Genomic DNA, 11499 nt, shown 5'->3' on the forward strand with positions numbered 1-11499 from the left:
TTAAGGTTATTTCCCATCTCCCTCTAGTCATGGATGCCGCAACATCCCAGTGCTGACCTGTTTGCACATGTGCAGTAACTCTCCTTCAGATATCTGCAGTGCAACCTAGGTTCCAAAATGGCGGCTCCCATGATTAGAGGGAGGTGCATTTACGGTTTAATATCCCTTTTAAAAAACCACATGTAGAAAAGGCCGTACATCCCAAGAAATAAATGTATTGTTTTTGTAGGGACAATGTTCACGGAATCTGATTATTTTAGTCTTAAGTTTATTAAGAAACCAAAATGTATTTGTGCATGAGATGCTACTTAGTGAATCAGTGAGATGCAGTGGAGGTTGCTTTTCATATCTCATAACGTTTATCATGGATGTAGTTTCAAATAAAAGATCATAAAACAGAGATTTCAGACATAATAGGGATTTGGTGCAGAAGATCCAAACCATTCCCTTTGACCTCTTCTTTAGGGAAGTACAGCAGCATGTGACAAAATAGCCATTCCATTTACCAGTAGTAAAAATATAAATGCGACCAGAGTCTTTAGGATTAGGGAGGGAGTCTCAGTTAAGTAATGTGTCCTCAGGAATCGATTCTTCCGTAGGATGAAAACACTGGCAGAGAAGGAAATAAAAATACATTTTACTCAATTAATGAAAAGCAAAACTGTAAACTGTGAAACGAAATACTGCTGGTTAAGTCACAGAAATGTTTCTATGATTTCTCATGATCTGGACAATTGATCCAGAGGTAACATTGATAATTAAAAAGGAACAATAAACTGACATTTTATAAAACATGAAAAAAAGTTATTTTAAAAGGGACATGAATTAGATAGAGAATATAAATTTTAACAACATTAAAATTTATTTATTTTGCTTCATTCTTCAGATATCCTTTGTTGAATAAATAGCAATGCACAATGGTGAGCCAATCACACGAGGCATCTATGTGCAGCCACCAATCAGCAGCTAAAGGATATAGAGAGAATTAAGCAAATTAGATAATAGAAGTAAATTGGAAAGTTGTTTAAAATTGCATGCTTTTTCTAAATCATGGAAGAATAAAAACATAATTTATGCTAGCCAGATAAATTCCTTTCCTTTCTGGCAGGGAGAGTCCGCAACTTTATTCCTTACTGTTGGGAAATACAACACCTGGTCACCAAGAGGAGGCAGACACCCCAGCCAAAGGCTTAAATATCCCTCCAACTTCCCCTATCCCCCAGTCATTCTGCCGAGGCAACAAGGAAATGTAGGAGAAACATCAGGGTATAAAGGTGCCAAAAGAATTCATATAAAAAAAGGGAGCCGCCCATCAAAAATTAAATTACGGGCGAGGTCGTGGGCTCTCCATGCAAGGAAGGAAAGATATTTATCTGGTAAGCATAAATTATGTTTTCCTTCCATAAGGCAGGGTGAGTCCACGACTTCATTCCTTACTGTTGAGAAAACTATACCCAAGCTCCAGAGGACACTGAATAAATAACGGGAGGGAACAAAAAATGGAGGCGGACTCTATGGGCACCACAGCCTGCAAAACTTTTCTCCCGCAAGCTGCTTCAGCCGAAGCAAACACATCAAACTTCCAGGAGGAAGCCACTGCTCTAGTGGAATGAGCCGTTATCCTCTCAGGAGGCTGTCGTCCCGCTGTCTCATAAGCTAAGCAGATGACACTCCTCAACCAGAAAGATAGGGAGGTCATAGTAGCCTTCTGCCCTTACGCTTCCCCATATAGACGACAAACAAAGAGGAAGATTGTCTGAATTCCTTAGTAGCCTGAAGATAGAACTTCAAGGCACAAACCATATCCAGATTGTGAAGCAAGCGTTCCTTCGTTGGAGGAGGATTAGGACACAAGGAAGAAACAACAATTTCTTGATTAATGTTACGGTCTGACACCACCTTAGGGAGGAACCCTAATTTAATACGTAAAACCACCTTATCAGCATGGAAAACAAGATAAGGGGAGTCACATTGTAAAGCAGAAATTTAAGAAACTCTGCTTGCAGTGGCAATAGACAGCAAAAAAACAAAATTTATTCTTACTTGATAAATTTCTTTCGGGATATGGTCCATGGAATCATCAATTACTGTTGGGAATAACACTCCTGGCCAGCAGGAGGAGGAGGCAAAGAGCACCAAAGCAAAGCTGTTAAGTATCACTCCCCTTCCCACAATCCCCAGTCATTGGACCAAAGGAAAAAGTAGAAAAGGAGTAACACAAGGTGTAGAGGTGCCTGAGGTTTAGTAAAAAAAAACTGTCTTAAAATAAAGGGGCGGGCCGTGGACTCACCATATCCGGAAAGAAAGAAATGTATCAGGTAAGCATACATTTTGTTTTCTTTCCTAAGATATGGTGAGTCCATGGAATCATCAATTACTGTTGGGAATCAATACCCAAGCCAGAGGACACATATTAGGGAGGGACAAGACTGGTCGAAACAGAAGGCACCACCGCTTGAAGAACCTTTGTCCCAAAAGAAGCCTCAGCCGAGGCAAAAGTGTCAAATTTATAACATTTGGAAAAAGTATGCAAAGAGGATGAAGTTGCAGCCTTGCAAATCTGTTCCACAGAAGCCTCATTTTTGAAAGCCCAGGAAGAAGAAATAGCCCTGGTAGAATGAGCTGTGATTCTCTTAGGAGGCTGCTGGCCCGCAGTCTCATAGGCCAAACAAATAATACTTCTCAACCAGAAAGAAAGAGAAGTAACAGTAGCTTTCTGACCTCTGCGTTTCCCAGAAAAGCAAACAAACAAAGCAGAAGACTGACGAAAGTCCTTAGTCACCGGCAAATAGAATGTAAGAGCCCGCACAACATCTAGGTTGTGCAACAAACGTTCCTTGTGAAAAAAAGGATTAGGACAGAGAGAAGGAACAACAATTTCCTGATTAATATTTCTATCCGAAACAACCTTAGGAAGAAAACCAAACTTGGTACGAAGAACTGTTTTATCTGCATGAAATATGCGATAAGGCGAATCACACTGCAAACCTGAGAGTTCTGAAACTCTCCGGAAGAAGAGATAGCAGTAAGAAACAAAACCTTCCAAGATAACAACTTATATCCATGGAATGCATTGGCTCAAACGGAACCTGCTGCAAAACTTTAAGAACAAGGTTAAGGCTCCAAGGTGGAGCAACAGATTTAAACACAGGCCTGATTCTGACCAAGGCCTGACAAAAACGATTGCACATCTGGCACAGCCGCCAGACGCTTGTGCAGCAAAATAGATAGGGCAGAGATCTGACCTTTCAGAGTACTGACAGACAAACACTTCTCCAGACCTTCCTGGAGAAAGGATACAATTTTTTGGAACCCTGACCCTACTTCATGAGTATCCTTTGGATTCACACCAATGAAGATATTTATGCCATATCTTATGGTAAATCTTTCTAGTAACAGGCTTACGAGCCTGAATCATGGTCTCAATGACTGACTCGGCAAATCCACGCTTAGATAAAATTAATCGTTCAATCTCCAAGCAGTTAGTTTCAGAGAAATGAGGTTTGGATGATGAAAAGGACCCTGAAGTAGAAGGTCCTTCCTCAGAGGGAGTCTCCACGGAGGTAGAGAAGACATTTCCACTAGGTCTGCATACCAGATCCTGCAAAGCCACGCAGGAGCTATTAAAATCACCAACGCTCTCTCCTGCTTGATCCGAGCAATGACTCCTGGAAGGAGAGCAAACGGAGGAAAAAGGTATGCCAACCTGAAGTTCCAAGGAACTACCAGAGCATCTATCAGGGAGGCCTGAGGATCCCTCGACCTCGAACCATACTTTGGAAGCTTGGCGTTCTTGCGAGATATCCAATTCCGGTAGGCCCCATTTGGTGGTTAACCTGGAGAACACATCTGGATGGAGTTCCCACTCCCCGGGATGGAAAGTCTGTCTGCTTAGGAAATCTGCTTCCCAATTGTCCACTCCTGGAATGTGGATGGCAGATAGACAGCAATTGTGAGCTTCTGTCCACTGAATGATTCAAGCCACCTCCTTCATGGCTAAAGAACTCCGAGTCCCCCCCTGGTAGTTGATGTAAGCCAATGAGGTTATGTTGTCTGACTGGAACCTGATAAACCGGGCTAAGGCCAAGCCATCAAGGCATTGAAGATCGCTCTCAACTCCAGAATGTTTATGGGGAGAGCAGATTCCTCGAGACCACAGTCCCTGTACCTTCAAAGAGTCCCAAACCGCTCCCCAGCCCATCAGGCTGGCGTCCGTGGTCACAATCACCCATGAGGGTCTCCGAAAGCATGTCCCCTGGGACAGATGTTCTTGAGACAGCCACCACGGAAGAGAGTCTTTTGCCGCTTGATCTAGAACTATCCTCTGAGATAGGTCTGCATAATCCCCGTTCCACTGGCTGAGCATGCATAACTGTAGAGCTCTTAAATGGAATCGAGCAAAGGGAACTATGTCCATGGAAGCAACCATCAGACCAATTACCTCCTTACATTGGGCCGCTGGCAGTCATACAGCCGACTGAAGAGATAGGCAAGAGGACAGAATCTTGACTCTTCTGACTTCCGTCAAATATTTTCATCAATAGGAAATCTATAATGATTACTAAGAAGACCACCCTTGTAGCCGGAACAAGGGAACTTTTTTCCAAATTCACCTTCCATCTGTGGGAACGAAGAAAAGACAACAAGGTCTCTGTGTGAGATTGTGCTAGTTGAAAAGATGGCGCCTGAACCAGAATATAGTCCAGATAAGGGGCCACTGCAAATCCCCCGAGACCGAATTACTGCCAGCAGAGCTCCCAGAAACTTTGAGAAAATCCTGGGAGCTGTGGCGAGACCAAATGGAAGGGCCACAAACTGAAAGTGTTTGTCCAAATAGGCGAACCTCAGAAACTCGTAATGATCCCTGTGAATGGGAACTTGGAGGTATGCATCCTTCAGATCTATGGTCGTCATGAACTGACCCTCTTGCGCTAGAGGAAGAATTGAACGGATAGTTTCCATTTTGAAGGACAGCACTCTGACAAATTTGTTGAGGAATTTTAGATCTCGAATAGGCCTGAAAGTTCCCTCTTTTTTGGGACCCACAAACAGATTGGCATAGAACCCTAGACCCTGTTCCTGTACTGGGACTAGAACTATCACTCCCAGGAGGGACAGATCCTGTACACATTTTAATAACGCCCCTCTTTTTATCTACAGATAACCTTAAGAGGTGGAATCTGCCCCTGGGAGGAAAGGTCTTGAATTCTAACTTGTAAGCCTGGGATACTATGTCCACAGCCCATGGGTCTGGGACATCTTGTATCTGGTCCCGGTGGCCATTAGTCAAATTAAGTATTGCATCTGATAAAAAAGACGGAGTACACAAGGAGATAAATGTACCCATCCTTTTGCCCCTTAGACTGTTTCTCTAAGCGGGGCCCTGAAAAAACATACCCCTACTGAGCCACCAGTGATTCACCCCAAACACTGTTCGCACTGAATCACCTCCTCTAAAACGTGCCCACACGGAGTCTGCTCCCTGCCGCTATCCTGATCCTTAATGCAGGAACTAAGTCCCATAAAGTGCAATTAGCTCAATGAGTCCCAGTGTTTCCCATAATAACAGAAAATGGAACTTACCTGCACCTCTTGCTGTCCGGCAGGAGGACAGGTCACCCGGCATGAGAGGAAGCCACTCCTCACAGAGACCTGTGACAAGAGAGAACAGAGTAAACCTACTCTGGCTTTCTATACAAGGGCAGCAACCTGTTAGGAAAACTCAGTGAGGCCCACCTCACAAGTTCCTAACTGCTTGAAAGCTACCACAGCCCTACTGAAGAGACTAACGTTGATTACAGCTAGACCCAGACTTGACAGGAAAGATCAGAGCAAACCTACTCTGGCTTTCAAAATAATAAAATCTTGAAAAATCTTTTACAGACCCCTAACTCCACCTCCTCCTTGCATTGAAGGCAAAGAGAATGACTGGGGATTGTGGGAAGGGGATTGATACTTAATAGCTTTGCTGTGGCGCTCTTTGCCTCCTCCTGCTGGCCAGGAGTGATATTCCCAACAGAAATTGATGATTCAGTGGACTCATCATATCTTAGGAAAGAAAAAGAACCTTCCAAGATAACAATTTAATGTCAACAGTATGCATAAGCTCAAACAGAGCCTGCTGCAAAACACTAAGAACAAGATTTAGGCTCCAAGGTCTGATCCTAGTCAGAGCCTTAACAAAGGACTGCACATCCAGGAGCTCAGCCAATCTCTTGTGCAGTAACAGTGACAATATTTGTCCCATCCTGGAGAAAAGATAAAATTCTGTCAACCTTAACCTTATGCCAGGAAAACCCACGCTCTTCACACCAGTACAAATAAGTTCCCCACACTTTATGGTAGATACGACAAGTAACTGGCTTACAAGCTTGAACCAGTGTGTCGATAACACTCTCAAAAAAACCTCTCTTGGCTAAGACTAAGCGTTCAATGTCCACGCAGTCAGCCTCAGAGAATCTAGATTTTGATGAACAAAAGGACCCTGTATCAGCAGATCTCTGCGACAAGGTAACCTCCACTGAGGAGATGAGGACATTACCACCAGATCCGCAAACCACGTCCTTCGCGGCCACAGTGGAGCAATCAGAATCACTGATGCTCGCTCCTGCTTGATGTGAGCCACCACACGAGGGAGAAGCAGTAATGGAGGGAAAACATATATCAATCTGAACCTCCGTGGTACTGATAGGGCATCTATCAATTCCGCCTGAGGATCCCTCAACCTCGACCCGTACCTGGGCAGCTTGGTATTGAAGCGGGATGTCATGAGATCTATCTACGGCGTCCCCCACTCGCTGCATATCTCTGCAAACACCTTGGGTGGAAAGACCATTCATCTGGGTGAAAGGATTGCCTGCTGAGGAAGTCCGCTTCCCAGTTGTCCACACCCGAATTGTGTTTCGCTGGCAGCGTACATCTGTGAGTCTCTGCCCACTCTAGTATCTGAGATACTTCTCTCATCGCCAAGGAACTTCTCGTTCCCCCCTGATGGTTGATGTAGGCGACTGAGGTTATATTACCTGATTGGAATCTGATAAACTGGGACAAACCCAGAAGGGGCAAGTCTTGAAGGCATTGAAGATTGCCCGGAGTTCCAAAATATTGATCGGAAGGGAGGACTCCTCCTAAGTCCACAGACCTTGTGCCTTCTTGGCACCCCAAATGGCTCCCCAGCCAGAAAGGCTTGTGTCTGTAGTCACAATCTCCCAGGACGGTCTCAAGAAGCACATGCCTTGGGACAGATGATCTGGACAGAGCCACCAAGAGAGCGAGTCTCTTGACAGGTTGTCCAGCACAATCTGTTGAGACAGATCTGAATGGTTGCTGTTCCATTGTCTCAGAATGCATAGTTGTAAGGGTCTGAGATGGAATCTGGCAAAAGAAATGATGTCCATACAGGACACCATGAGTCCAATCGTCTCCATACACTGAGCCACTGATGGTCTCAAAGAGGCCTGGAGGGCAAGACATGCAGCAGTTAGCTTGCAACGTCTCTGATCTCTTTTCCAAGTTTATCTTCCATCCATATGATCGAAGAAGAATGAGAAGGGACTCTGAATGTTCTTCCTCTAGACGAAAAGATGGTGTCTGTACCAAGATATCGTCCAGGTAAGGCGCTACTGAAATACCTCGTGTTCTGGCAACGGCTAGAAGAGCCCCTCAGAACCTTCGAAAATATCATTGGAGCAGTAGCTACTCCAAACGGTAGAGCTATGAACTGGAAGTGCTGGTCCAGAAAGGCAAACTTCAGGAACTGAAAATGTTCCCTGTGTATCGGGACGTGAAGGTATGCAATCCTTCAGGTCTATTGTGGTCATAAAAAGAGGGAACACTCAGAAACTTGTTTAGGCACATTAGGTCCAGAATTGGACGAAAAGTTCCCTCCTTCTTTGGAACCACGAAAAGGTTTGAATAAAACCCCAAACCTCTTTCTGCTATAGGTACCGGGACAATTACTCCTAAGAAGGCAGCCCTCTTTTCTGGTCTTGTAGACAGACTGGAGAGAAAGAATCTGCCCCTGGGCGGATGAGACTTGAATCCTATCCTGTATCCCTGAGATACAACCTCCAGGACCCAAGGATCCTGTACATCCTGGAACCAAGCGTCTGAAAAAAAAGAGACAGTCTGCCCCCTACTCGATCCGATCCCAGATCGGGGGCCAACCCTTCATGCCAATTTCTTCTCGGCGGGCTTCTTAGTCTGTTTGGAATTATTCCAGGTCTGAGCCGGCTTCCAAGTACTCTTGGGCTGCTCGGACTTTGTGGAAGTTTGTTTTCGCTGTGATCTGTCAGAACGAAAATTAGACAATTGCCGTCCCTTAGACCTACTTTTCTTATCCTGCGGTAGGAAGGCACCTTTCCCTCCGGTAACCATAGAAATAATGGAGTCCAGCCCTGGACCGAATAAAATCTTCCCCTTGAACGGAAGAGAAAGGAGTCTGGATTTAGAAGTCATATCTGCAGACCAAGACTTCAACCAGAGAGCCCGGCGGGCTAGGAATGCAAAGCCAGGAACCTTTGCATTTATGCGAATAATCTGCATATTTGCATCACAGATGGAGGAGTTAGCAATTCTCAGAGCCTTAATTCTTTCCTGAATATTCTCGCGGGGAGTCTGCACCTCAATGAGCTCCGACAGAGTGTCGCACCAGTAGGTAGCTGCTCCAGCAACCGCGGCTCCAGCTGCCACCGGTTGAAATTAAACCCCTGTATGTTGAAACATTTTCCTCATAAAGGTTTCCATTTTCTTATCCATAGGCTCTCTAAAAGAAGAACTATTCTCCAGAGGGATAATAGTATGCTTAGCCAGCGTAGAAATAGCACCATCTACCTTAGGATGGAGCCCCACAAGTCTAATTGAGAGTCAGGGACCGGTAATAATTTTTTAAAAGTAGATGAGGGGGAAAAAGAAGTTCCTATTCTTTCCCATTCGTTACTAATAATGTTCGCCATCTTAACTGGCATAGGAAAAGTCAGAGGGACCTTCCTGTCTTCATAAACCTAATTTAGGGATCTTAGGTTCCTCAGGGAGTGTAGCCTCTGGAACCTCTAGCTTAAACAGAACCTCCTTTAATAAAAAACGCAGATGCTCAATTTTAAATTGAAGTCTCAGATGAGCTGCAGGGAACTGCATGTAGAACGTGTAGTGTAGAAAGGGTAGTAATCTCTCAGGACCCAGATTCCTTAGAGGTAGACGGCTCAGAGGGGCTAATAGCGCTATGAGTATTAGCAGGCTTGTCGACAGTGCTTAGGAAAATGGAACACAATTGAGCAAGGGGGCAGATTGTGGCCTCTTCACAATATAAACAGGAATTATTAATCAGTACAGAAGGAATGGAACCTTCTAATTTAATGTCAGAGTCCTCCATAGCTAGGATATATTCACAGAAGGACATACAAAAAGTAAACACTTTATTAAAAAAAAAAGGGAACTTTTATAAACCCAATGGCTGGGGCACTCACCACCTCCTAGACCCAGACAGCAAACAGAGAAAATGCTCTCCTTAGGAGCAATATTTGCAGCAAGATTGTGAGGAAAACGAAGGTCAAACCTGGTCACGTAGTGTGTAGGACAGGACTTCCCCTGCTATGAAAAAGGCCCCAAGCTATTATGAGCTGCGCAACACACAAAAACCAAAGTGAAAACTGTTTGTTCCAAGCCAAAAGCACACAGTCTATGAGCCCAAAAAAAAACTCTCACATAAAAGCAGTTATAAATAACCCCTTGCTGTTAAAATAATCTCCCTGAAGGAGATATTAACCTTTGATCCTATCGAGGCATAAAGGAGCCACACTGTGACCCTGTATAACAAAGAGTATATATAAAACGACCTTACCTCCAGGATTCATGCTGTAGAACAGGCACAGCCTCTCAAGTGTGACAGTCTTGCAGCGACGCCTCTGACATGGACTTGAGTGTGTAACAGCAAGCAGTGAAACTCGTAAACACGGATTGCCCGGTAGCTGTTAGCCAGCGGTCTGGAAGGGTTCGCAGAAAAACTTTCCCTGCATCTCCTGACTGTAACTTTCATCAATAATCTCACTGAGAGGTTGACATGACTACTTAAAACTCCAGTCCTTTCTTGAAGGGAACATACACATTACAGGACTATCCAAATCTTCTGACACTTCTCTGCCACATCCTATAGTGACGAAAGGCAAAGAATGACTGGGGGATAAGGGAAGTGGGAGGGATATTTAAGCCTCTGTCTCCTCCTTAAGATGGGACATAATACTTAAAAAAAAAAAAAATTAGTCTCTCTCTCTCTCTCTCTCTCTCAAGAAAAGCACTCCAGGCAATATTGCAGCGTAGCTGCTAGTAGTATATAGAGAGAGCAAGAACAGAAGACACAGGGTCTTGATAATCCAAGGTAATTTAATACTAATATATATATATCTTCCTTTTTACATAGAGATGTTCAGGTGATATTTTCTAGTTTGCTTTTTACAGCTATGCTGCATCATGTGCTTCAGTATAACATGTCCCCTTAATTGCTAGAACACAGAGACTAGAAATCCGCCCTTTAGATGCCAGCAATATATAGAGAGACCTGTATTTAGTTATTGGATGCCAGTAACAAACAGGAACAAGTAATTAGCCCCTTATCTTCAAGTAAAACAGACCAATAATGAATTGCTTGGTTGTCAGTAATACCCATCACCCTCGTACCGGTCATGACCTGTCATTACTAAGAGGGGAAAAGAAGATAGTCAGAGATCTGTGATACTGCTCATACAGCTGAGGGTGCCTTGCAAAGGAAAAGTAAGGCACCACCCAAGGTGAGACATGGCACTTTTTAGTTGCCAAGACAACCTGATGCCAAACATTTGTTCATCACTAGTTTTCTGTAAGTGGGAACATGTATTTTTAAAAATAATGGCAGCCATATTGGAATTTATCCCACTGTTCTTTGATGGCAATAACTCACCAACAAAGCCATTAATCTATACAATGTATGATTTTAAATGTTGCAGATGAACTTGAAGGTTACATATTAATTCTAATTTTGGGTGTAAAGCGTGGTCACTTACTTCTCTCCTGTAGTCCTTGTCCAAAGCTGCGATAAACATGAAACAATGACCAAAACAGGACGGATTTAATTACCACAGAGATAAAAGACCCAAACACGGCAGCAGCTTCCAATGTTAGGGAACCACCTTCGCCCCACTCTATAGAAATCTGATCAGAAAAACATAAAATATATTAAAAAAAAAAAAAAAATCTCTTTACAACATCTGGAACAAAATGCAAATACTATGCTTACAGCTGTGCCATTTTTAATCACAGATGGGTTCTTCTGTAATACACTTATTGCCATTGAGATACAGCAGATATTACATTTTAAATTGAAAAGATCAAAACATTATAAAAACACCAAATATACAAATGGAAATCGAGTAAATATTAAGTGCATTTAATCTGTCTTTTATTCACAAATATTGCAACAATATTTCTATCCAAAAGTAATACACACCGAAAGTATTTGCGGTCATTTCC

General features: G+C 43.5%; 1 protein-coding gene across 1 annotated transcript in view; it reads right to left on the reverse strand.

Moving 5' to 3' along the window:
• Positions 1-251: 251 nt before the first annotated feature.
• The window catches only part of LOC128638422 (uncharacterized), an 86686-nt gene continuing 75438 nt past the window's right edge, over positions 252-11499 (reverse strand). Inside the window, exons 8-9 of the mRNA XM_053690364.1 lie at positions 11034-11181; positions 252-609 (exon numbers count right to left, since the gene is read on the reverse strand). Coding sequence (XP_053546339.1) covers positions 578-609; positions 11034-11181 — 180 coding nt within the window. The 3' untranslated portion in view covers positions 252-577. The remainder of the gene's footprint in view (positions 610-11033; positions 11182-11499) is intronic.

This window comes from Bombina bombina, chromosome 8, assembly GCF_027579735.1.
Source record: "Bombina bombina isolate aBomBom1 chromosome 8, aBomBom1.pri, whole genome shotgun sequence".
Classification (NCBI taxonomy): Eukaryota; Metazoa; Chordata; class Amphibia; order Anura; family Bombinatoridae; genus Bombina; species Bombina bombina.